Below are 27,172 nucleotides of genomic sequence, written 5' to 3'. Positions count from 1 at the left end.
CATAGCCAGGGGGCGTGGGGACAAGTCAAGGACAATAGCACTGAGAAAACCAAGCAAAGGAGCAACTATTAATTCTATGGAAAAGAAACGTGTTACATTAGGGTCACTGCCAACTAGCATTTAGTTAGTCCTGGTCATCTGTAAGGACTGAATGCTGCCCTAATGCAAAATATCCCTCTAACCTAGTGGGGTGGTGGGGGACAGGGGTGGTGACAGGGAGCTCACTTCTTATCTGCCACCATGGGAAGTCAGTACATGATACTCAAAGCCGAAACACAGAGCCCCCAGGAGCATGCAGTCGAGAGCTAGGATGGTAAATCCCAAAAGAAGAAGCCAACAGCATCTGCCTCTGGCAGAGGGAATGGGAGGGAAGGGGCACAGCCTAGCACCCGTTTATCATAATAAAATGTGCAGGAAGATTTGGTTCTTAGGCTACATGTGTTAACTGGTGCACTACTCTAATACATTTTTATTTTTATTTTTTTAAAGACTTTATTTGTTCATTTGAGAGAGAGACAGAGGGAGAGAGAGCAAGCATGAGCAGGGGAGAGGGAGAAGCAGGCTCCCCGCGGAGCAGGGAGCCGGACACGGGGCTCGATCCCAGAATCCTGGGATCATGACCTGAGTCAAAGGCAGACGCGTAACCAACTGTGCCATCCAAGTGCCCCTCTAATACGTTTTTAAAAATAATTTACAAAATGGGAGGGAGATAACATTCGTGGTGGCCAAGCCTTTCCATGCAGAACCGCTTTGCTATCCGTCACCTCTTCGGAAGTCGTGTGAGGGTATGGGCCGGTACCCAAGGGGCGTTGAGTGTAACCCTGTTTTGCTCCTCCCTGGCCCCCTGCACCAGAGGAAAGCCCTTCCTGGGGAGCTGGGCCTCCTCCCTTGCCTACTTGTGTTACCCCAGCAGCACTTCTGATTGTCTTTGTTGCTGATTTTGATAAAAACCTGTGTCCAGAACGGTTTGGCCCCGGGTACCTTCTTCTGCCTGCAAGAAGCCCTGCCCTGAGGGGGTGTGGCCCACACCACTTCCCAAGTCTGAGGAGTCCTCTGGGGTGACTACAGGCTGTGGCTTTCTTTACTCCATATTTAATTAGTGTTACTCTAGCATTAGACACACTGGACTTGCATTTAAAAATGTGTGGCACTGAAATATTAATGGATGAAACGATATGGTGTCTGGGATTTCCTTGAAAACAATGTTGGGGGGAGCTGGAAGGGATGTTGGGGATGTGGGCATTCGTTATGTGCTCCTCTCACCCAGGGTGTCTGCCTGACGTTCTCCCTACTGCATATGCCTTAGGCCCAGCCTGGAGGCCCCTCTGCTCACTGGATTTCACCCCTCCTTTGGCTCTCCCAAGGCTGGCTCACTGTACCCCAGGCTGCTCTCTGCCCGCCCTCCCGTGGGCGGGCAGGCGCCCTGCAGGCCTGGCCAGTGCCCCGGACTCGCCATTCGTCCACACAGGCCTGTGCTCGCTCCCACGGCTGGGAGAGCAGAGGGCACCAGGCGGGGACTGGGCCTGGCCAGGGCCCTCCAGCCTGATGCTGTCTCCTGGGCCTCACCGTGGCCAAGTGCCATGTCTGACCCCAGACTGTGCATGTCCACTTGGTGCTGCAGTCTGGGAGCTCTGGGGAGTTCCTGACTCCCAGGGCTCTGTGCGTTAGGCAGGGCGGCAGGGGTGTTTTTTTCCAAGAAGCAGCCTGGTTTCTGTTTGAAAGGACAAAGGGATTCAGAGAAGAGTCCTTCTCTTCTGCATGTTCACACTCTGTGGGTGCTGGGTCCTTGGCAAGAAAGGGGCTGGGGGAGGGGGCGTCCCGCCTGCTGAGGGCCCCCTAACCACCCCCTCCGCCTGGGGTAGGGGAGGCCAGCTGCAGCGAGCGAGCTGCCCCACACACGGTGCCAGATCACTGTGGGAACTCTGGCCGCAAACGCCACAGCCCCCCTTCCCGGCAGCTATTCTCGGTCTGTGTCTCCTTTTGGGGGGGAGGATAAGGGTGGAAATGATCAAAAGCTAAAATTAGCAAATGGCAAACAACTGAGGCCAGGAATCTGAGGTCAGCTGAGGATAACGGTTTGTTTTTTTGCGGCCCTGAGGTGGTTTGAGCAATAAAGGGAATTGAAAACGAAAACAAATCTGGAAGTAGTCCAACCCCTGCAGGGACCAAGGCAGACACTGGGTCGGCCGGGGGTAGGCCAGGCCAGATGGCAGGGACTTTGCTCAGCTCGAGACCCTTCCAGGGCTCCCCTCCTCCCACGGGACTTGCTGCTCTTTCCCTCTGAGCTGGCCTTCCACAGCCAGGAGGACACCTACAGCTGTGAGTTACAGAAGGCCCCGAAGGGTTCCCCAGGCACTAGTCTGGTTTTGAATTCCACTGCTGGGAGGGCCGGCAGCAGCAGCGGTAAAACCCCCAGTAACTGTGCCATGTAACCAGGGCTACGAGCCTCTGTTCTGCTTCTGCGGGCACTTGCCTTTTCACAACCCAGTAAAACTGCCCAAGTGACAGGCCAGCCAATCAAGCCCAACGAGGGTCTGTGACACGCAGGGCCATGCAGCCAACCCTGAGCCCGGTTCCCCGCCTGGCGCCCCTGCCCCACCTTCTGCCTACACAGAGGAGACACCAACAGAGCTCCTGACCACAGCAGGGCGTGGTCGTGAGCCAAGGGCCCTGGGCCCCAGGTCAGAGGCAGGCAGCAGTTTTGAGTCCTGATCGCCCCGAGGTGGGCCAGCTGCAGACAGAAAGGGGAGGGCAGCCCAGCCTCAACACCACTCCATGGTCAGGGGGCTGCCTCCCCGCAAGAACTCCAAGTAGCCACTCTGGAGTCCCAGTGGCCAGTGGTCTTGGGATTCTATCTTGATGCTCACAGCTTGGGACCTGGAAACGATGTCCTTTCACTCCTAAGGGTACTCAGCTTGGCCTTGTGATGCACAAGACTTCATTCAGCCTTTTCCTGCAGCACGCAGGAGGCCTGGGGAGCCTGGAGAGCCTCAGCCCTAGCCCTGGCGACGGGGCTCCTGTCTCCAGGACACAGCAGGTGCCCAGAGGCTTTTCCACGGGGCCGGCCCCAGACCCGGGGCTAGAGCCACACCGAGTGACACCACTGCACGTGTGCGCTAATCTCAACAGTCACCAAAGCTGCCACAAGACTTGCTCCCGAGCCACCCCTAGGTAGGCCAGGAGACTCGCAAGGCTCGTGCCCAACCTCAGAATGACATTCTATTGTGGGGACTGGCCTTGGCTGCATTTATATCTCCAGAAAGCTCCAACCAGAGCCCAGCTGGCCACCACCCAGGCCACCAAGTCTATGCACTGAGGAGGGCCGAGGATGCTGGGAACCAGGGAAGCTTGAGGGGCAGCAGTGCGGAAGTCCGGGGCACGTGGAGGGCCCTGGGTGGACTCTGGGGCTGAGAAGATGGATGGGAACCCCTGGGCATGGCTGAGCCCTAAAGAGAAGAGCTCCCATAGCCGACTTCCCTGGCCGGGCGCTGCTGCAGACAAACCCCCGTTCCCTGGCCAGGAGATCTCAAGACCCGTGGGGTCTGAGGCCGCACCACACACCCTACAGCCGTGAGGGTCCAGAGGTGGGGACACAACAGGACGGTGTAAGGGTCCCAGGATAAAGAGTGGGTCTGGGGCTTTTGTTACATCAACTCTATACAACCAGCTACCTCAGTTCATTGGGAAGCCCTTCTGGATCTCTCATAACGCCGTCCCTGCCAGAGGGCTGGACCGGCTGCTCTCATGCTTGGCTGTGGATATTGGGCTCGTTCTCCCTTGCCCATAACTGCACATTCCCCTACTTGCTCCCAGGAGTTCCTGCTGTGAAAATCATAAAGATGAGTCACTATGGATGGCCCTCAGTCACAGATATTCCAGAAGAGCAAGTCGCTGGAGGTACCACAGCCACCGACCCCCAGTGCCTGTGTAGGATACCGGAGACGACCATGGAAATGCAGGTCGAAGAGCCAGTCAGCACCTCAGCGATGTTATCATGACAGAATGTTCCAGTGGGGAAAGAACGGAACACGAAATGACTTCCGTGAAGCAATCCCGAGTTTTACACTACAACGTACAGAGGCAAAAATGTTAACCGTGGTGACTCAGTGGGCGGGTAGGATTAAAGTTATTGATATTCCTTTGGGTTAATCTTTCTCTTAATACTTTTCTGTTTCCCAAATCCTCTTTCATGAACACGTTCAACTTTTACAATCGGAAATGAAAACGAATGCGGTGCACCCAAGTCAGTCCTTGGGCAAGCCAAGTTCTTGTGAGAAACAGGAACACACATCTCACCCCCTCCCCGAGCACCAGAACCCAGTCCGCGCTATGGGTGGAGCACACATTTTCTGACTATTGACTAGACCCAACTCAGAAGCTGCCACAGGTCCAGGGATGGCAGATTTGGGTCATCTGGAAAGGCAAGTCATCCCTACAGATGCTGTGGGATTCTCCAATTGGATGTCCACCAACGTCCCCGTTCAGTGTCCTGATTCTCACGTCGCCACCATGTTCTCACAGAAAGCTAGGCTCCTCATCTATTCAAAATTGCTGTAGCCCCAAAAGCACCCTGGGCCCTGGGTGTCAGCCTGGGTTCTAGCCTGGCCATGGGGCCTCTTCCGAAGCCTGTCTAGGGGGCTGTACCCAGACCAAAGTCACCCTGTGGATCCTTTCATGTCAGACCAGAGGCTGCCTTACACACCAAACCACATTCTCTAAGCACTGTGTGAGTGAAGCAGGTGCAAAGCACCAAGCCCTGGGCCTCATTTCTTTCACCCCACATCCTGGGGGACACAGTTCCCTACACCTCAAGCTTGAGCATCTGATGAAAACAGAACCTAAGGGGAGCGTCCCTGCCTGGAACCTCACACACTTCACCCTGTGATCTGTAATGAGATGCAGTTCCCAGACATCTACCTGTGACGCAGACAGAGGAACCCAGGACAGGTTCTGAAGACTGGGCCTGTGTGACTTGTGGGACCTAGTTCTAGCCCTCTGAGTCTCCCCTCCCCAAGCCAGGATCCCTGGGTCCAGTACACCCACTCCCCCACTGGGACTTGGGCAGACTCTTCCCCTTTCTAGCTTGCAATTTGCATACTGGCTTAAAGACACAGACCACATGCCACACCACGCCACACCACCCTCCAAGTTCTGGGAGGTCAGGGAAATTCTCTGTAGGGCTTTACTTGGTGGAGAAGAGCCACATCATCCACAGAAATGTTCACAAATTCTGCAAGAGCTTCTCAGAAGACTTGGCAGTTTCAGCAACTCTCCGAGTACTTCTGGTTCAGCCAAGGACACATGGCTGATCACTTGTTCTACCATCTAGCTTCATGTGGAGTTCCAGGGACATCTGAACTTGTCTGCTTTTCGTTAATTCATGCCCAACTTTGCACTGGCAGGAGGGGTCCTGGAAGCTGTGACAGACCCTACCCCCGGAGCGCTCCAGCCCTGGGAGACAGGCCTAAAGCTACCTGAAGCACCTGAGGACCCCTGCTCCCGGCTCTGGACTCCCATCCTGCTGGTCCAAAGACAGTGGCACAGGCCTGGCCCATACCCACCCCCCAGGGGCCTGGCGGGCACCCAGTTCCTCCTCACCACCTGCTGGGCCTCACGAAGCAGGCACCACCTGCTCGCTCACATAGCAAGAGGCCCGTGGAAGTATCCGAGTGAGGCAGCTGAGTGCAGGCTGGGCACTGCTGGCGCCCAGTCAGGGGCCTGGAGACTCAGGTCCAGGATCAGGCACGGCATGAGTCAAGGGCACTTTTGATCCCTGGCCCCCCTGACCATTCACCATTCAACACACGAGAGAGAGCCGCTCCTCCCACTACAGCCCAGCAGGGCACATGCTTACCACGTGGGCCAGGCCGGCGGGTGGCCCATCCCCAGCTCTGGGAAAACAATGCCAAAGCCAGGAGCTGCCCAAGTCAGGAAAGCATTGGGCAGCATTTCCACCGGTCCCGGGATTCCCCCAGAAGGAATTACAGTCACAGACCATGACCCTCCAAACTCAGGCATCTTAAAAAGCCCCTGCAAGTGGGGACAGTGGGCCCACAGGGAATACAGCGTCTCACCCCACCCACATCTGCACTCCCCGCTTCCCAAGACAGCATCATGCCTCCACAAATGGCCCTGGACAATGCCAGCACCAACATCAGTAGCTCGGGCTGCACCCCACAGCCCAAGCACAGAGGCCTAGCCTGCAGCCTGAGCCCCAGGCTCCCAGAAACGAAGCTGTCAGGGCCCCGGGCAGGCAGGCTGTGTGCTGCCTTCATGGTCGGCCAGGTCATGGGCGCCAGGAGGGGCTTCCTGGGGCTGAGTGGCAGTGAACTACAGGTTCGCTGGAGGTGAGAAGAGGGCCAAACAACAGTGCTCTCTGGGAGGTAAAACCATGCGTGCCGCTTAATCTTTGCTTTGAGCTTCTGTTTTCTGAATTGTTTGCAGTTAACGTATCACTTTCAGTAAAAACACGTGTATGTGTGTGTGTGTGCCATGCACGACATTTTTCTTCCCAGAAAGCACACAGGCTGGGCTGACCCCTCCAGACCCCTGGGTCCCACCGTCACTTCAGCACAAAACCAAGTTCAAGGGAGTAGCAGGGGCTGCCTGCCACTCCTTCGCTTCTGCTGCCTGCCCCTCTTCGACACGTGACCGCTCCCGTGGCCATCCCCACAAGAGCTAAGCGGCACGTCCCACACGCCAGTCCTGCGCATTTTCCACTTTCCTCCCCCCGCAGGAAAACCTGGGGTGGGTCCTGCCTTCAGCCATAGATGACAGGTGTCCAGATGAGCAGGAAGAAGCTGCCCAAGTCGAGGCAGATGCTCCAGGGGTGGGAATGACCGAGCAGCAGACACCGGGCATGGAAACACACGTTTCCTGCTCAGTGTGGGCCAGCACCATCCGCAGGGCAGGCGGGCGGGGCAGGTGCTGGCCCCAGGAATGTGCAGTCTGGGAGAAGCCAGCTGCACCCCAGAGGCCAGGGGACACAGAGGGCAGGACATGCCGGCCACCATGACACCTCCTTCTTTCTTCTCCCCTCGGTTTCCCAATCACATGGCCTCCCTCTCTTCTTCTCTCCCCTTTTCTGGTGCTCCCCACCCCAATTCAGGCTCCGGCCGCAAAGGGCTGCCACAGGACTTCTCTCCCCACCCCACCATCTCTCAGGAGCAGCACAATCCCCTCAATCTCCATGCCCCAGGGCTTGTCTCTCATTGCCAAGGCCACGCCTCCACCCTGAGGACAAAAACCCCAGCCCTCCCTCTGACTTTCCTTTGGCTACCCAGCCTCTGTCAGGTTCCCCACACCCACCCCAATAACGGGGCAGCCCCTCCCTGCTCCCACACCAGCCACGGCCCCCTCCACACCATCTCTTCAACAACATGAGCCTTGCTCAGAGCTTTGAAAAGACCCACCCCCCCCACACACACACACACAAGCCCCAGGGACAGTACTTCCCACACCACCATTCAGTCCAGCTCAGTCTCATAGAAACCATTCTCCTGGTGGCCCTGGACTCCCAGGTGGTTCCCAGACTAAACTTCGAAGCCTTCTCCTTGGAAGCCTCGGTGCTGCCAGCACAGCTCTGGGGGGATACCTGCTGATGCCAGGAAGGTGTCTAAACCCCAGCTCCTTGCCTAACTAACCGAGTTTTTCAAGCCCGCAAATACTCCTACCTACTGAGTTTGGAGCCCTGACATAAACCCAGCCCCACCACAGCCCCAGCTGAAGGCCAGTGGCCAGGGGACCTGAGATTCCTACCCTGAGCCCCTCCTGTGCTTGACCCCCCAGGCTGCCCCTCTCCCCTGCTGCCCACCCAAACCACCATCCCAGTCTGCACCTCCCTGACCTCAGCCGCCTGGCCGCTGACCCCCAATCCTGACTGCATGGGGCGGGCGCAGGGCAGAGCAGAGGGCAGGGGTGAGCCAGGCCCAACTACCAAGTGCCTGGCACATCCCTGTCTAGAAACTGAATGGTTTTGAGGCACAGGTGGTGTTTTCATTTCTTCTTCCAGTTGAAGATGATGCTTTTGAAAGAGAAAAGAAGGTACGGAAGTGAACCACTGTGACAAAGCAGGTCATTGCCTCATGGGAGGCCCACCCCAGAGCAGAGGCTATGGTTGTGGGGGAGGCAGCAGGAGGCTCGGAGCCCCTAGCCTGGGAGCCCCTGAGATCCTGAGAGGCCAGGAGACCAGGCAGGACCTGAGGAGAAAGAAGAGAAAGGAGAGATGGCATGGAGTCACTGGCAGGATAGAGGTGTGGGAGCACCGGGCACAGGTCTGTGGGAGACAAGACGGAGCCACACCGTGACCGGGTGGCAGGGCAGGGGTGGGGGGGAGGGCCAGAGCAGGGCCAGGTGTGCAGGCTTCCCACAGCCAGGAGGGACGGCCCAGGCCCAGGCCGGCAAAGTGAGGGGCCCACTGAGGACAGCTCTGCTCCTGACTCACGGGGTGGGGAGAGAAAGCTCCACATTTCAGAAAAAGGAAGAAGGAGCTTTCTGGAACTAAGATGGGTAATCTTCCCAGAAACAACAGAGTCAAGATCATCGACCAGGTGTTCTGTACAGAACAGGCCTGGATTCCCATGGGGACAGACCGGAGACTCATGAGGGACACTGGGCAGTAGGGTCATGTGCCAGGACCGGGGCTCATGCTGGGCACACACAGGCACTCAGGTGTCCTACCCCCTCTGCACACAAGCTCCATCTGAGCTCTGGGGATGTCCTGAGACATGTCTGCCCTCTGATACTCTTCCTTTAGAGCTGGGATGGTGGGAGAACCAGCCTGCCATCACTGTGATGACACCCCCAGGCACAGCATGCCAGCCAGGTGGGGTGCTGCCCATCCGGGGACATCAGGGTCACCGGTGAAAGGCAGCCACAGGAGCAGCTCACCTCTCTGGCTCTCCTCACGCTCACTAAAGTGTTTCCTTTCACTTCCTGTGTGTCCCCTGGTCACATACTGCTGGGCACACAGTGCTCACTCAGGCCTGGATCTGCCGCCACCCCTGTGCTTTCTGAGAAGGCATCTGAAGGAGGGAAAGACCTGGCTGAGTGGGATGGGTAGAGCACCCAGGGTGAAGGGGGGTTGGAGTGAGGGACACAGACCCCCCAGCCCAGGCCCAGAACAGCATATGGGGATGAGGCCACATGGCTCTGGCCTCAGACACCAAGTCTTCCCTTCAAGGGGCAGAAGCACAGCCAGAGCCAGGACCCTTGCGGCCCTCAGGGAATGAGTGACAAAGCCCCATGCCCCACATCCCCCACCCCAGCACTGTCTGCTCTACACACCAGTGCAGTGTGTGCCACTGGCTTGGCCGACCCCGCTCCCATACCTGCCAGCCCATCGCCTTGAGCCCTGGCCACCTTCTCTCCCGACTCTTGAGAGCTCAGTGCTTCTCAGCCAGCCTGCAGGGTGGGTTAAGACCCTGTTGCCCCCTGTCTTGTGACCTTATGTGCCTCCTGTCTGCCCTCCACTCTGCCCCTTGCTCTGGCCAGGGTCTCATCACTACCTCTGCCTGCTGGACCCCACAGAGCCCTAACCCAATCACCCTCGACTAAAGCCTGAGCAGCCAGGGTAGCACCCCTCTGAAAGGTGAGAGGACACTGACCACAGACCCCAGAAGTTACCTGCCCCAGACCTTGAGGGCCCAACTCCCTGGTCCAGCCCCAAGGGTTAGCCCGCAGCTAGCCTGCAGCCTTAGGGGCTGAACCCCATTCATCTCGCTTCCTTCCCCTCCAAATCACTGAGGTACAGAAGCAGGACCTATGCTAGCCTGGGGACAACACAGCCAGCCTCGCTGGGGACTGTCTTCGGGGTGTGTGGAGAGTGCCCTGGAGTGCTCAGTGACAAAAGGCGCGACAGCCAAAACCCTTCCAGCCCCTACCAGCAATCCTCCCCAGCTCTGTTCTACACTGGAATTCATGGGATTTGGTTGAAGGAAAGATTCTACTGCTTTTAGGGGGAAAAAAAAAAACCCTGTAAACTCAAGGACCAGGACTCATTCCCCACATTCTTAAGACAAATCCTGTGACCACCATGTTTGGCCCTGGGGAAGGGTACAGAAAGACAGCCCAGACCTCTAAGAGCTCTCCCTTATCACTGGGGGCAATAGGCTCCTGAGAAGGGGGTGACCCCTTCACCCCATCGTGGACCCAGTCCATGACAGGGGGCAAGAGCAGGCCACCCCACAAGGCAAAGGTCACCAGCTCAGGTACTGAGGAACCCCGTCTGGTGAGTACCTGGGCTGCTGCTGGTTCCCGGCCTTGGTCCCAACACCCCTAACCCCTTCCCTGGAACCCCTGCCAACTGGATACATGGAAAATTCTGAGCCACGGCCCATTTCAAGTGGCAATGGCCTGAAAATTCAGGTGAAGGCAGTGATGGAGACACTCAGGGGACCACTCTGCTGACACCCCCAGCCGTGGCGCAAGTGAGGGGTGAGACCAGGTGCCAGCCAGCCTCCAGGTTTAGGATGCTGTCAGGGCAGATCTGGGGGTACCCCATCTTCATGAACAGGGTTAGGAGGGTAAGTCCCGCCTCTGGAGCTGGAGTGAAGGGCTCTGGACTGCATGGGCACCAGGCGCTAACCTGAGGTAGCTGGGGAAGTATTGCTGGGTATTTGCCCAAAGGGCTTGGGGAGTGTCTTAGTTTGTTCAGTCTGTCACCAAATATCACCAACGGGGTATCTTACAAAGAGCAGAAATGTGTTTCTCACAGTTCTAGGATAGGAAGTCCAAGATCAAGGCTCAGGGCCCTCTTCCTGGTTCCTAGCTGGTGCCTTCTCACTGTGTCCTCACAAGGAAGAAGGGGCAAGGGAGCTCTCCAGAGCCTCTTTTATAAGGGCACCGATCCCATTCAGGAGGGCGCAGGACCTAATCACCTCCCCAAAGCCCCACCGCCAAATATCAACACATAGGGCATTAGAGTTTAACCTGAGAATCTGGGCGGGGGACACATTCAAACAACAGCAGGGAGCATCCCCCAAGGTCAATGTCATCTCCGAGATCCAGCCATTTGTGCCACAAGTAGTTCTTGAGTAGGCACGGGCCTTTTGCTCCGCTTGGTGTGACCTGTTTCACTGGGGCAAGGGAGACACACTATTACACAAAAACGCACCCAGAGAAAAAGGAGGTGCAGTGGGGGGTAGCAGCAAGATATCTCCCCAACGAAGAGACGTTAAAGCAAGATGACCGCACGGAGCACCCCGGAGCTGGGCAAGGGCCCCAGAGGGGCAACCCTGCCCTCCAGAAAAACTGAGAAGGCAGACTCCTAAAGCCCTTCCCAAGCTGATTCAGGAACCAGGAGACACCAATTCTGTGCCTGGGAGCCCAAGGTGCCCTTGGGTTTTCTATGTCTGGCCTCTGCAAGGCTCTGTCTTCCATGGAGTCACGGCAGTCCAGAGTCAGAACGTCCAAAACCCAGAGGGCACGCTGAGCACCCAGGGCTGGCCGCTCTCGATAATGGGCAATGTAAGCAGAAAAGTTTCCAGGTCATTTCCTTGTGGCTGGAAATCGTCCCCTAACATATGAAACCCTGTTTGCTCTCCTGGGGCCCAGGATGCGGCTGGCACAGGTGGGCACATGGCCCTGCGAGGGCCCATGAGCACTCAGGCCACCCACCGGCTAAAGTGCCTCCCCACTCTGGGCCCCACAGCAGGCTGGACGCCTCTCCGGCCTCCTGGTGTTCTACATGCCAGGGAGCAGCCTGCAGGAATCTCTACTGGAGGCCACGCCTTTCCAGCCTTTCTGCACAGACAGCCCTGGCTTCTGCCCCTTCACCACTGTGAGAAGGACGGGGGCGTGCGTGTCTGTGCACTTTGAAGGACATCCAAACGTGGCCACCACAGACCTGGGGCTGTTTCTCCCCGGGGGGACGTCGAGTGGACACCTGAGCCAGCGGGTCCTGCGCAGGGCTGCGGGGTGTGCCCAGCCCAGGGGGCTCCCCACAGCCCCGTCGCTCAGAGCAGGCAAGGGACACAGCCCACCACGTGAGCAGGGCACAGGAACAGCCCAGGCCCCCAGCGGCCTCTCCTGGCTGAGCAGAGGTGCAGGTCTGCGGGGGACCGGGGAGCCCCTGCCCCCACCCAAGAATCACAAATATCCCGTGGAACGGGGAGATGCCAGGAGAGAGGAAGGAAGGCCACGCTGGTGCCCAGGTGTTATCTCAGAATCGATGCCCTCAGCCCTTATATTCATTCAAAATATTCACCTCAGACCACACAGGAAGCATCTTGATGCCAAACACACTCACGAAGATGAAAAGCAAGCAGGAAAGGGGTATGAAACTGTGGTCCGACAGCTGAAAAGCCGGCCTCAAGAACGCTTTGCTGCTTCCCCTTAGGAAACAATTCTCCTATCTACAAACACTGAATAGCTGTCCCCCCAAAAAAAGGAAAGAAAAGAAAGTGGGGGAGGGGGGAATCCACAGATGGCCCAAAGCTCACGAAAGCAACTCCTCCTGCAAACAAGAAGCAGAATGCGTGCTGAAACCGGAGAAGCCCAGGAAAGCTATAAAAATAGCAAATGTAAGCCCTGAGTGGGATTCCCTGGCTGCGCGCCGAAGCGGCCGTGACAGCCGAGCCGAGCGCCCTCCACCTGAAGGAGCCGCAGGGCTGCTGCCAGCTAGGCGGCCAGTTACCCAACTCCTCCCCGAGGGGTGGGCATGCTTCTGCAAGTGGCGCCCAGAGCACACCTGGACCCGGGAAGTCCCTCCATGGAGGTGGAGTCGCCCGGCAGGATAGCACAGCACCTGTCACCACGAGACTGTCTGACCCTGCGGAGGGGAGAAGCCGCTAGCCCGGTGCCCGTCTCTGCTGGCGCCCACCAGAGCTGCTCTGTGCCCAGTGACGGCGGCTTTCACCTCAAGCTCCCAGTTCAGCCGCTTCTGCGCTTTAAAAAACACCAGGCCCAGCCCAACGGGCTGGGGCCTGGGAGGCTCCGTTCCCTGGTAACCGGCGAGGCTCACCTGAGAGGGGGCCACCGCCCCCTAGGCTGAGCGGAGCTCCGCCCGCAGCAGGTCTCCATAGCAACAAGATGCTCCAGGAGCCTCACGTCTCCACCGGCCTCCAGGGGCCCGGCTCCCGGCTCCCGGCTCCCAGCTCATCCTCCCACAGCCCAGGATGGGCACTTTCCAGACTGCAGCGTGGAGGCTGGGGCCCGGCTGGGGCCGCGCTGCCGGGGCGCTCACCCCACACGCGGTACCAGCGGGTGGGGGCGTGAGCGGGCACCTGCTTCAAAAAAGGAGTTCTAAAGCATCTGTTGTTGTTTTTCTCCAAAAGAGCAGGCAGCAAAAATGTTCACTCAGGTGCTGGTGAGCATTACAGTTCTGGGTAAAGTTCTGCTCCAGCAGGTTAAACATACACTACCCAGACACATGCAAACTGCACCCGCACACAACACGTTCACACGCCACACACCACACCTCTCACGCACCTCCTACCGGGCGCCTGGCGCGCTCCCACTACCCTCCTCTGCTCTGAGCTCAGCACACCCCGACCTGCTCGCCACATAAGAACACTGGCCGGCTCGATCTGTTCTCACTCCAGAGCCCAGAGTCCTCAACAACATTCCATTTTGTCTCTCTGTTTAAAGGACAAAGCGTATCAGGCAAAAAGGACTTCCTCTGATAAAAACACTGAGAGGCTCCAGAAGCAGCTGCAGCTGGGAGGGGAGCTCAGCAGCCGGGTTGGGAGTCCAAAGTCCAGGTTGTTAGTTAGGACTTACAGAGGGCACAGAGACACTGGGCTTTTGACAAAACTCCCAAATGGATTAGGGCTTGGACTGCCAACACTTTTCAATACCAGTTTAATATCTTTAATTTGTGTCTTTTCTCCAACACTATAAAAAAAACCAAATTCTTCACCAAAAAAAAAAAAAAAATCAAATTCTGCATACATCCTTGAAAAGGGTCCCTTACAAAGGGAGAAAGGATGACGAGAAGGCTTCTCAGTGCCCACGGAAGTAGGCTGCCCAGCACTTGACAGAAAAAGCTGGAAAAGCTGAAAGGTACAGTGCATGAACCAGTAACACCAGTAACACCACTCACCACAAAATAAATGCAACACATAGAGACATTTCCTTCAGTTTTGAGTTGGGGGGGAACTCTCCCCCCATGGTGATCGCAATAGCCCCTGCTGCAGGGAAAGGCTTTCAACACAGGTACACACAGGGCGTCGGCAGTGAAGTTGAGGAGGGAGGGGCCACGGGGCAGCCGTGCCTGACCCAGCAAAAATTCAGCCTGTCTGTGTAGAGAGAAGGGAACCAAGGGGCCTACATGCCCACAATGAAGAAGGGACCCTGGATACAGGCCTGGGTGTTAACTGCAGAGCAGCTTAAAGGACACACAACCCCCAGGGCCCTGCCTGGCCCAGAACCCCTCTCCCGGCACTCCCTGAGACAGCCAGCAGGGTGGCAGGAGACCCGCCCTGGCACATCCAGCCCAAGTTACCTACATGGTAGTTACTGTTTAACAGCAAACACCAAAGCGTCACCTTGTACCGAGGTGTGAAACTAGTTCACACCTTGGAGAACTGGCATTGGGTGGAGAGAGCACTGCTCGGGCTCAGAAAGACTTACGGGTCTGTCAGATGGCTTCCCGAAGCTCCAGTTATAGGGATCCGAACACCCCGAGGTAAGAGAGGCATCACCCCCAAATTTTCCATGGAACTTAATCAGCTTCAAAGCCAATACAATCCTGGTGTGGTGTTTACGTCAGTGCTCCCAGTGCCTGGACCCCTGCCAGGCAACCCCGCTCCCCTCCGGCCTGCGGCCCAGCCAGCCATGTGCAGGGGGGGCCCCTTTGTGCCACCCCCGCCCTGCCTCGCCACAGTTTAAAAGAAAAAGTCAATGAATCATGGGAAGAAACATTCCTCCTATAAATGGAATATAAATGTTTATTAAGAAATTATAGGAACCGGGTCAGGCATTTTGGTATCTTAGTCACTCCAGCTAATTAAAGAAAAAAAAAAATCAAAACAAAAACAGCATCCCAGAAACTTGAGACAATGAGAACTCTTGCCACCAGCACTTTGAGCCCCAGCTCTGCCAGTTGCCAAGGAGACCCACTGTTTACCTCCCGTTCTGTAGGAGGAGGCCGACTGCCCAGGAACAGCCCACCAGGCTACCACACTGGGAAGGGCTGCCAGGGCATCCCCAGAGGGTGTGAGGAGGAAGCCAGCCCATGGGGTCTCCCAGGCTGAGCCAGAGCTACAGCACCAAGGAGAGGGGTCTTCACCAGCTCTCAAGCCCCTGGGGCCCTACTCCCCAGCACACCTCCTGCCTTAGTCCTGTGGGCTGGAAACCCCTGAAGGCAGATTAAAAATGTGCTTATATCCTAGGGTGCAAGCAGGGTGAGAAGAAAGGGGAGGGGAGAAAAGAGAAGGGGAGAGAGATGAACAGGGGAGGAAGGGTGAAGGGAAGGGACAAGAGTCCCGGGGAAGGAGAAAGAAGGGAGAGGTGGAGGAGGAGGAAGGAGAAGGGAGGAGGAAGAAGAGGAGGAAGGGAAGGAAGGGGGCAGGAGAAGGGGAAAGAGGGAGAGGAAGACTAGGTAAAGGGAGAGGAGAGAAGGAAGGGGGAGGGGACAGGAGAAGGGAGAGGAGGGAGAAGAAGACTAGAGAAAGGGAGAGGGGAGGAGGAAGGGGGCAAGAGGAGGGGGAGAAGGGAGAGGGAGGAGGAAGGGGACAGGAGAAGGGGAGGAGGGAGAGGAAGAGGGGAAGGGAGGGAAGGAAAGGGAAGGGGACAGGAGAAGGGGGAGGAAGGAGAGGAAGACTAGGGAAAGGGAGGGGGGAGGAGGAAGGGGAAAGGGAGAGAAGGGGAAAGGGGGGAGGAGAAGGGGAAGGGGGGAGGAGAAGGGGAAGGGGGAGGAGAAGGGGAAGGGGGGAGGAGAAGGGGAAGGGGGGAGGAGAAGGGGGAAGAGAGAGAGAGGAAGACTAGGGAAAGGGAGGGGGAGGAGGATGGGGAAGGGCGAAGAGGGAGGGGAGGAGGAGGAGAGCATGAGAAGTGAGGGCACACAGGGCTGCACACTTAGCTGGGTAGCTAAAGAGCTTCCATTCACCTGGCCTCAGCCAGGCCCCCATACCAGGCTGTCTGCCCCAGCAGAAAAGGTCAAGCAAGGGCAGAATGACTTGAGAAGGAAGACTCCATCAGGGACCAAGAATGCAAACCCTCCAGCTTGGCTCCAGGGTCCCCACTCTACCCTGAAGGCCAGACCTACCCAGCACACACTGCTCCTTCCTTCTGTGCTCTTGCAAGTTACTGGCCTGGATGTGAAACAGCCCCACTCGGGGTCATGGAGAAAAAGCCATCCCTGCCGCAGCCTGTGCCACCTGGCCAGATGCCTTGTGACTGGCTTACTTCCAAAGGAACAATCTCCTGAGCTTTGGCAGGTGGCTGACAGTGTGCGCGCGCACACACACACACACACACACACACACAAGTATCTGTCTTCAGAGGCCATGTGCGGTGCTGAATGTGGGACAGGAGGGCCTGAGTATGGGAAGGAGTTTAAATCCTCAGCTCAGATTCAGGGAGACGAGTGAGATCAGGGAAAGGGAAATGAAAGTGGAAGTTTTTAGAAGGCCAAAGTTAGTACACTTTAGAATGAGGCAACCCATCCAAAGCAAAATGCTAACATGTAACACCCACTGATCATTAGGGAAGGACAGCTTCAAATCAGAACCTAGAAGGAGCAGAGGCTGAATCTCCTGCGAGACCCAAAGGCCTGACAGTAACTCAGGACAACCACCTTCGTGCTCACCAACAGGGAAACAGGATGCCCATGATGGCAGACGCTTGTTGGCCGAACTACGGAACCCCCACAAAGAGGGCATGGCATAAAATGCTGAGACTATGCTTCATCGTGATAAAAAAACACCATCTGCAAAGCCCCTCAGACCCTTCTGATATCCCCTGATGCATAAGGCCAAACAGCAAAGTAATTTTAGAAAGCAGGACATGCCATGAAAGCAGCCAAAAAGGGGCACTCTGGAAAAAACAAGGAAGCCTTGGTAAACTGCCCTTAGCACACAGGGCTGCAAGGAGCCGGAGTCCCCTGTGGGCCCTCGCACGCTGCTGTGAGGCAGTAAGTCAGGGAAGCAGACTGCAGAGTGTTAACTAAGACAACAGAGAGACTGTTAAGGAGCTGGACTGTCCAGCACTTGTTACAATGGCAACTTTATAATTAGCTCACATTTATTATTTCTCTTTCAATGAAAATATGTTGGAGTTTGTTACTGGTAAGATGTCTGAGGTGCACTCATAGTGCCAACACCAGTTTCCAGACCCTTCCCCTGATCCCAGACACGGTTTTGAACAATGAGCCCAGCTGATGGCCCAGGCAAAACATCACTGGGCGCCAAGGACAGACCTAGAAGCCTGGCGCCGCCCCCTCAAAGGGCGGAGCTCTAAGCTCACGAATGCCTCTTCTGTTTCCTCTCTTTCCCAATACTTCCTTGCAAAAACCTCTATTCTTGATCTGCCATTAACTAACTTCTACCTCTAGCCCCAAACCAAGTTCCCTTGATCCTCTGTGTATGAACATGTATACCATTAAAAAGAGTTAAAGACAAGTAAAAAAGCTCAGAGAAGGAGTTTACAGGGGTGGAAATTCCAGCCTATATCATAGATCCTACACATACGTGAGGAGAATGAGCTCAGGTCTACTTAAGGCAAGAGTGTCAGGAGGCCCCAACTTGGGACCTTGACCACGGGCCAAGCTGCCTGGCCATCACCTTGCTGATGTCCCTCCGTGTCTCTTTGGTGGTCCTGGGTGGGAGGCAAGAAGGCTCCCGAGCTCCTCTGAGCCCACTTCATCTTCTCCCCATTCCCAAGCTTCCTTCCAATTGGCCACTGTTCGCAGGAGACAGGCAGGTGCCAGAAGCCCACCTCCAGAAGCTCCTGGGAGCCCTAGATGCAGGCACCAAGCCACGTGCTCCCTGGCAAGTGATTTTTAATTTGGGCCCCCATTCCTTGCAAAGCTCTTTCACGATGTACCCTGGACTCTAGCTCCAAGGAGACGAGCTTGTACCCTGTGCTCAGGGACCATGGGTCACCCACCCATGTGGGGAAGGCCACGCCCCTGTGGCAGCAGAGCAGGGACATTTAATCTGAGGCATCAAGCCTCAGCGCTCTCCCAAGCAGGTCACCTTGGGACAGACTGGCCAATCGCCACGGAGTGTGGCCAAGTTCCTGGTTAGCAAGTGTTTTTGTGTGATGAACTTCAAATACGGAGAACAATAAACAGGACCCCCCCGCTCAACGTTACCTCCCCCCAAAAACACCTGTACCCTCTGTTCTGTTTGTCCAGAATGATGTTAGTTAAAACTATGGACTGGTCAAGGCTACTTGCTCCCACCATGCACACAACACCCAACAGCAAACAGTGACGACGCCCAGGCCCTCGGGCAGGAGGGGGACTGGAGCTGGGCAGAAGGCACTCAGTGCTAGGGCACTGAGAGGGGCAAGGGGGTTGGCAAGGCAGCCGATCCGTCTCTTTACCACGGCCTACTTTCAGCTGAGGGAACTCCATGCCTCCAAGAAGCCTGACTTGCACACAGCTGATCCAGATGCTGGAATCTGGGGTTTAGGGGGATTCTAAGATCAAACTGAACCAATGAACCAGAATCCAGGATAGTGTGTGTGTGTGTGTGTGTGTGTGTGTGTGTGTGTGTGTGTGTAGCCAAACGGCAGAGCTTTTGGTTGGGTGAGGATTTGTCTTACATCAAGTGCCTAGTGTCAAATCATTGCCAACAAAGTAAAAAATTAGCATTCAAGTCTCCATTATATTGACTGAGAGCAGGGGCCAAGGCCTTCTGAGCTCAGGGTCCCAAACCCCCACTACCCTCCCATCCCATTCCCACTACAGTAGCTGCTTCGAAACTGCCAAGCCGGAGAGAACACTCCAAAGTTTAATTCCATTTTGATGGGAAGCTGACTTCTCAAGAAAATAATCCCACTTGGGGTTAATGAAAGGGAAGTAAAACAGACTCAGGTGTGTGGACTTAGATCAATATTTTTTCTTTTCTGGAAAGCATGCAGAGACCCACCAGGACCTTGAGGGTATCACTGGCTGCAGGCCCTACTCAGGCCTGGGGGATGGGTCACCTGTGGCCACAGAGCCAGGGTGCTGGTGGGCTAACTGAAAAAAAAAAAAAAAAAAAAAAAAAAAGGCTATAAATACCATCTGGAAACATTTTCACTCAAAGTAAAATTAGGGCGTGTTGTTTATCTGGAAAGGGAGCACCTAAGACTTGGCTGAGCTATCCTTTGACTTTAAAAGGACTCCCAACAACAGGACCCAGAAATCCCAGTGCTTGTCCAGTCAAGGAAGTTGGAAGAAGCAGCAGAAACCTACCAGGTGGACCAGATCGAAGGGGGCTGAATAAAGGTGACCAGACACCGCCCCTGCACCAGCCAGGCACCTGGCTATACACACAGGCCCAGCAGCACCCTAACCCTCCAAAAACCCAGTCTCAAAGTGTCACCCTACTGGTTACTTATTATCGAGAGAAGAATGTCCCTTCATAGTGAAGAGACCTGGCAGACACTGCCTTAACCACAGATGTGATCCAGCACCCGGGCAATCTGACATCATACGCTCCCATGGTGGTGCATGGAAGTGCCCAACGTTACCTGGGTCATGTTTTTGACCAAAATCTGTTTAGGCTGCACCTAATCAGGGGGAAGCAACTGGACAAATCCAGACTGCGGGATATTCTACAAGACAACTGGTCCGGATCCCTAAATGCCAATGCAACAAAAGGCCACAAGATAGGGGACTACTCCAGACAACAGGAAACTAAAGAGACAGGCCAACTAAACGCCATGTGTGATTAACTGGATCCTGCATCCTATAAGGGACATTTTGGGAATCATTAGGGAGACTGAATATGGACTGCACATTACATAATACGTACTATTTAAAGAAAGAGGAGAGACAGGGAAGGGACAAAATACAGTACTTAGAGGAAAAAAAGGAGGAAGGGAAAAAAGGATAAAAAGAGGGTGACAAAATGTTTAACTGATGAGTCTAGAAGAACGTCTGAGTGTTCACTGTATTTCAGAATGGGAATCTGTGGGGGGGGAGCAGTGTGCTGGGGACATGCAGGCTTCTAATACCATGAGGCACAGCCCACCTGTCATGCCCCAGAACACAGGTCCAGACAGGAGTCGCAGTCAGGCACAGCGGGTATACCCGAACTCAGCAGTGTGGCTGCCCAGGCACAAACCTCAGCTTCCCCCTCATTTGCTGTGCTGCCCTGAGCAGATTCCTTAACCCATCTGAGCCTTGGCATCCTTATTTGAAGACTGTGCCTATTTCACAGGGTCCTTGGGAAGATGAAACAGCTTACTGGAGACGAATGCAAACAGAACCATGCAGCCCCTAGCAAGCAGTCTACAAGCATTAGATACAACTGTGAGAGCCGAGTATGTCATTCTAGAAGTTTTCATTTCAAAAATTAGTTTAACTGCTTCTTAAAGCACAAACCAGACACACTTTAACAGTGCCCTGATACCTCAAGATCACTGTTATAAAATGCCGATTATGACAGAACACGGGCCTCAGGGACTACTGGGCAGGACAACGTGCCCCTCCACTAACAGCCCCACCTTTGTTCCAGTGCTGTTTGGTTTTGTTGGGTTTCTTGAGTTATATATTTAAGTACACATGCATATACAGATGTATACATATTAATAACTTGGTTTCTTTCCTTCCTTGCTTGTAGCCGCTATCAACGTATATCCCCCTTCCCCTTTTGATTTGCTACATCTAGGAACCCAACCACCAACTGGACTCAGAGGAAGGTCAGAGCAAACAGGTCCTAACCGTGCCTGGGCTGTCGCAGCTCAGTTCAGTGAGTGCGCTTCAGAGCACCGACTCTGAAGGGGCAGGATGCCACCTCTGTTGGTGTTCCACATCCAAAGCCCCCCCACAGGACCTGTGGTTAAGTGAAGTGTAGTGCTATCAGCTTGTTCACACGGGAGGGGCTCCAGCCCTCTTTTAGCCAGAGAAGGGAGAGTTTCAAATGGCATCACACCAGCCTCGTGCCCAGGGCCAATAAGCCAGGAGGCACAGGGGTGGGGGTTGGGGTGGGCACACCTAACTGCAACAGGGGCTGAGCCCTCACCCGGGCCGGGCCACAACGTAAGCCAAGTAAAGACAGTGGGAGGTCATGAGGCGTGAGAGAGTAATGGTGGTTTTGTTAGTGTTGTTTTAAATGTTCTCAATATGATGATCGCACATGTGCAAAAGGAGAACTGGGAGAAGTTTAAAAAAAAAAAAGGCAGCAACACAGCAGGAACCTCAGTACTGGGGAGACCAAGACCTCCATCTATTTCCTTTAAAAACATAATGTGTCTTTTAAGTCAACATAGTAACTCCACAGTGCACTGAACTGCTCTCTACACCACGGTCGGTAACCCTGCCAGGGCTCAATCTTACAGAAATGCCAGCCCCTCCGCACCAAGACCCACACCAGAGCCCACTGCTGCGGGCACGGAACAATGAAAAACGGGAAAGGCAACGCAGCTATCCTTCCAACGGGTGAGAGGCTCACCAGTTATGTCTGGCACAGCCTCATGGCCCCCCCCGGAATACCACGCAGCCAGGAAAAAGAACGAAGGGGCCTCATTAAACAAGCACACAACAAAAGCCTGTGGTAGAATGTATTCGCTACGATCCTGCATATGTATTTTTCAAATGTCTGTGTGGACGCACACGCACGCATAATGCAAATCCATTAAAAGGGTCTGGAAAGGGACACACCAACATGCGGTGATAGTGGTTAGCCAGAGGAAGGCAAGGCGGACACGTTCTGTCTACTCGCTTCTGCGCTGTTTGAAGAATTTCACAACCAGGCCCGCTGGCAGCCCGGGACCATGCGAGCAGGGACGGGAACTGCCAGCCTGCATGTATCCTGAACAAAGTGCTGGCTCTCTGCCAGCCTGGCTTCGCCCTGGGTAAAAGAGACCCCAGCCGCTCACCCTCCACTCGACAGGCTGCCGGTCCGACGCAGCTGCGACGGGGCCAGGAGAGCAGTGTGGTTGGAAACCAGGCTCTACAGCCAGAGTTTGTGTTGGGGGAGGGAACCTAAATACCCTGCCCCAATAATCTCATTCATGATCAAATCCCTTGTTCAGTGGCTCAAGATAAACTTCCAACTAACCCCACCCAAATTATTACAGGAAATGGCTGAGAGAATGCAATCTTACTCTACTCCCACCCCCACCCCAAAGAGGGCCAGGTGACCAGGGATGTGTCTCGTCCAGGTCTGCAGGAGGGAGGAGCCGTGCACAGCACAGTGCCCCCCTTTCCAGCCAGGCCCCCAGAGCTGCTGATACGGACCCAGCCCAGGCAGCTAGCGAGTGGATGTTTTAGCTCCCGGGGCTGCAGGGAAAGCAGGGCACAGAGGCATTCTGGAAACAATTCTTTGTGGGAACAAATAGGTAGGAATGTATTCAAGGCATCTCTGCCAAGAAAGGCTGAGTGACCATTCTGCTGGGGGCCTGCCAAGCCCCACCACTCCAGACAACAAGCAGGAATCTCCAGGTGAAGGGCCTGGCTGGCTCAGGGGGAAGATCGGCCCTCAAAGGGCCCTAGGCCTTTCCTTCTGAAAGTCCTGAATGTTCACATCAAAGCCATCAAAGCCCTTCAGCCTCCAAGAAAATACGTTCCTGGTCTTGCTACTCCCCAAGGCAAGACTTAGCAAATTCCCAGATCTGGACTGGGAAGTTCTGACTAGCCAAATAAGTGGCTTAAAAAAAAAAAAAGTGGGTTGAGTTGCAAAAACGTTAGTGTCTTTGTTTCATCACGTGTTTGCTATAACATCAACAATTACCTAAATGTGACAGGGTAATCAGTCCCCAGGAGACTGGCACACAACTAACCAGGACAAGCAGCTCTTTTGCATTCAGCCGGGCAGGGAGTGGGGGTGGGAGATCACAGCAGAGTCAGGGAGGGCCTGGTCTCCCCAGAGTCAAGGCTGAGCCTTGTACTTCCCAAAGGGTTCTCAAACTCACAGCCTCATTTCCCACAGATCTTCCAAGTGGTCAGGGGAGACATCACCAAGCTGCAGGGAGGTCTGGGGACCCGTCCTTGGCCACAAGGCTAGACAGAGCAAGCTGTAAACTGCCTTCTTGGCTAAAGGGGTTTTGATATTCACCCCCTGCCATGACATCGCTATGGGTGGGTGGGGTGGTGGTGGTGGCAGTTCCTATTGGAGTAGAAGGCCTGGCATGACCTGAACCACTGCCGGCAGGGACCCCCCAGAAAGCTGCTGGAAGCCCACAAACCAAACCACAGCTACCTCAGAACCAAGGTCTGGTGCTCAGGTCTTCCCAGGGTAGCCTGGCCTCTTGGTCACCCACTGTGGCCTGTGGGCTACCCCTGTCTCCTCTATAAACACCAGCTAATTATGTTCTGCACACCTGGGCACAGGCTGGAAATGGGCTCCCTAGAGGTGCTCTCCACCTGAGGCTGAACCAGACACCCTCCAGAGGCAGGTTTTCTTGGTTCATAATCAGATTCACCTGGGGCACCACTAAAACTGTGTTCGGCGGAAGGTCGAATATCTGGGACCTGGAAATCTACATTTCCAAGGGCCCCAAAGGAACCCCGTACACTCCTGACTTGGAGGTCTACATCTGCTCTGGAGGTAGGGCTCACCTGGAGGGCAAGGCCACCTCCCTGCTCTTAGACCCAGCACACTGCAGCCAGTGTGGTCCATCCTCTTCTGCCTGCTTAGGGTTTCAAAGCACCCCAGAGAGACTGGGTTCCACCCCACCGGGGGAGGCCCGGGTTCCCAACGCCTCTGCCCAATCCTCTAGCCAAGGGACCCCATCAGAGACACTAGAGCCTGAATCAGGGAGCAAGGCAACCCACCAGCTATCCTCCAGCTCCGGCCCCCGTCCAAGCCTGCCCCGCCCATGACAGCGAGCCCCGCCCCTCAGCCAGCCCCTCCGCAATTCTCGAACCCCGCTAGCCCGCTGGAAGGCCACAGTCAAACAGGCTACGAAGTTTCCAATCCTTAAATTACCGGTCCAGTGCCGGCCTCGCCCCCCAAGGCAGTCCTCGAGCCACGCCCCACGCACTGCCCCCGCCCCGGTAATCTGGGTGCTCCAGGAACCCAACCTAGTTTGGCCCCTCCTCCACGGCCACACCCACCCTCGCAGTAACGTTCCCAAGCTGAACCAACATCCCTACACTAACCCCACCCCCTATCTCGGTCCACACACCCTTAATTCTGACTCAAAATGAATAGAAATGGCCCCGCCTTCACCCTCGACCCCACCACCAGCCACGTGATTTGGGGCGCCCACAGCAAGGGACGAAAACCGCGTGGGCAGCCTCCGAGGTAAAGGTTTGTCTGAAATCCGCTGGCTTTGACACCTGCATACCTCGGGACAGCTCAGTTCCAAATATACCAGGAGAAGGGGGTCTTTCAGCTCCAGGGTCTTGAAGACTGCAGTTTTTAAGCCAGTCTTGTAACCAGTTTCTGTACTGTTTTATAAATGTGAAGTCTAAATCGTTGGTATCAAGGTAACTGTATTTATACGGGTTTTTAACCTGCTCCAAATGTGGAAGAATTAAGTGTAACAGAAGAGTTACCCAGAAAAAACACACAATTCTTTAAAACCAAACTGGGTGAGAAAGGTTGCATCCCACCTTTGTGTTTAAGAAAACGAAAAACAACCAACGACGAGGTCCCGGGCCCGTGCGAAGGGGACGGCTGCCCGGGGGTTGGGGGTCAGGCGATGGTCCTCTGAGACCGACCGCCCCCGTGCAGGTGCCGCCCGCACGCATCCGGCACCCGGCAGGTGAGAGCAGGGCGGAGGAGAAGGGGGCGCGGAGGAATAGGCTGTGGACTAGGCGGGTGAAAGCGCCCCCAGGCCGAGGAGCCCCCTAGGGTCGGGCGCGCCCCCGCTGGCCGGATGGGCGGGGCTCCCACAAAGAGCCTCCGGCCGAGAACCCGGACCGCCACCCGCGTCGGCCGCTGCTGGCTCTGGTTTCGACAAATTAAACCTTAGAGCGCTGGAAAAATTACAGGAAGAGGAGAGCGAAGAATGTGCCGAGTGGCTGGAGGGAGCCCTGTCCCCGCGTGAACTTCGCCCGCCGCTCGCCCGGGCCGGGCCGGGCGGGTCCCTCCCCTCCCGAGCGCGCGCTAGGCCGGCGGGGGAGGGGCCGGCAGGGGAGGGGCCGGGGCGAGGGCACCCCTCCCCCGCGGCCCCGGGGCGCCCCCGCCGCCCATCTCCCGGAGCAGCACGCGAGGCCCCCACCCAGCTCGCCCGCACCTGCCCGCGCCGCCCCCCGGCCCCCGCGGGGCCTACGCCCGCAGCCCAGATGACGACATCCGCCCCCACGGCCCCGCCCGAGAGTGCCCGGGGAGGGGGCGTGCCCGGCGGGGGCGCGGTCGCCGGGCGGGCGCCGGCTCCCGGCTCCCGGACCCGCCTCGCTCGGCGCGCGGGGCCGACCGCAGGACCGTGTGGCGGGGGAAGGGGCGAGGCCCCGACCGTTCCCGGCCCGACCGCCCCTCGCGCCCCGCCGGCAGCTCCGGGGGCGTGGCCCGGTGGCCTGCGCTGTCCCCGTCCGCGCGCTCGGGGCGCCCGGGCGGCCCTACTGACCTGTGTGAGTTCTCAGGTGCGCCTTGAGGTGCGAGGATTTCCCGTAAACTTTCTCGCAGCCCGCGTAGTGGCACTTGTGCTTTCTCTGCGGGGACTCCAGGTCGGCGCGACTTCGGCCCCGCCGGCCCCTTTGTCTGAGGCCGGGTTCGCCGCTCCCCGCGGGCCCTGGCTCCCGCTCCGGCTCCAGCCCCGCCTCGAGCTCGGCCTCGGGCTCGCTCCACGCAGGGCTGAGGGGCGCGGCCGCCGCACCTTCGCCGCCGGGGGAGGTGGGCTCGGGGGCGGGTGGCGGCGCAGGCGGCAGGCGGCAGGGGGTCCTCGCCTTCCGGGCCGCGGCGCCCTCTCTGCGCTCCGCCGGGGCGGGCGCCGGCGCTTGCTGGTTGAGGTCCGCCAAGATCCGCGCCACCACGAAGAGCGAGGCACTGTCCTTGCCGTCGCGGCGCTCCTCGACGCGGGGCAGCGTGGCGGCGACAGCGGCGGCCGCGCCCTCGGGTCCGGGCTCCGGCCCCTCCCGCGGCCCGTGCACGACCGCGCGGCTCGACATGGACACGAGGCACTCGGCGGCGAAGTGGTCCACATAGGCGGCGGCTGCCATGCTGCGGGCTCCGGCCGGCGGGCCGGCGGCACTGCTGGTGGCTGCGAGTCGTCAGAGGCGCATCCGCACCCACGGCCTCCCGAGAGCGGGCGGGGGGCGGGGGCGCGGCGCGCCCTCTCCGCGGGCTGGGCTGGGCGCGCAGCCGCCTCTGCCGTCACCCGCGCGGCTCCGCGTCCGCGCGGCGCCCGCCCGGCCGGGCACCAAAGAGTGAGCGCATGGGGGGCGCGGGCCAGTGGGGTCCCCGCGCGGCGTCAGGGGCGGACTGTCCTAGGGATGCCGAGCAGCGACGTTAGAGACTACCTCGCCAAGTTGCGGCCGCAGCCTCGCCGCGCATTGTGGCAGGCGGGACAGCCGCCGTGCGCGCCGCGGGTCGGTGTGGGCGGCCCGGCCCCGGGGGTGGGCGGGGCCGGGGCCACATCTGGACCCGACGTCAGCCCCCAGCCACATCCTGGCGGCGCAGGTTACAGGCGGCGGCGGCGGCCGCGGGGAACTGCGCGCGCGGAGGGGGCGGGGATCCTAGAGCGCGCCTCGTCAGGATAGAGCGGTCGCGCGCCCGCGTCTGAGGAGGGGGCGTGGCCTAGGACAGGAGCGGACGCCGTAGGTTCGTGGGTAGGCGGTCGGACCAATCCAGGCGGCCAGGGGGGCCGACCGGGCCTTGGGGCCTGCGCGCGCCAATGGGCGTGCCCTCTTGGCCGGCGGGAGGAGGAGCGGAAATTTGAGCCGGGAGCCGGGCACGCTGACGCAGGACGTCCGAGGGCGGTGGGCCGGGGCGTGGCTGTGAGGGGACCGCTCCCCACCCCACCCTACCCCCCTAGCAGCGGGGAACCCGCGGGACATTTTCCTGCCGAGTCTTCTGTACGGTGACAGCCTCGAACCCCGGAGTGGAAGCGAGCGCTCGGGAGGGCGCCCCTTTGTCCCTCCACCCCGCCTGTGAGGGGCGCCAAGGATGGGTGCGCCTCGGCGGGGCTC

At 57.2% G+C, this 27,172-nt stretch overlaps 1 protein-coding gene across 1 annotated transcript in view; it reads right to left on the bottom strand.

Moving 5' to 3' along the window:
* KLF13 (Kruppel like factor 13) overlaps window positions 1-26,694 on the bottom strand; it is a 43,893-nt gene extending 17,199 nt beyond the window's left edge. Inside the window, exon 1 of the mRNA XM_032391254.1 lies at window positions 25,612-26,694. Coding sequence (XP_032247145.1) covers window positions 25,612-26,203 — 592 coding nt within the window. The 5' untranslated portion in view covers window positions 26,204-26,694. The remainder of the gene's footprint in view (window positions 1-25,611) is intronic.
* Between the last annotated feature and the right edge of the window lie 478 nt (window positions 26,695-27,172).

The sequence above is a fragment of the Phoca vitulina genome, unplaced genomic scaffold, assembly GCF_004348235.1.
Source record: "Phoca vitulina isolate PV1807 unplaced genomic scaffold, GSC_HSeal_1.0 scaffold61, whole genome shotgun sequence".
Classification (NCBI taxonomy): Eukaryota; Metazoa; Chordata; class Mammalia; order Carnivora; family Phocidae; genus Phoca; species Phoca vitulina.
The sequence above is the reverse complement of the archived record's forward strand: the minus strand, read 5'-3'. Positions and strand labels throughout refer to the sequence as shown.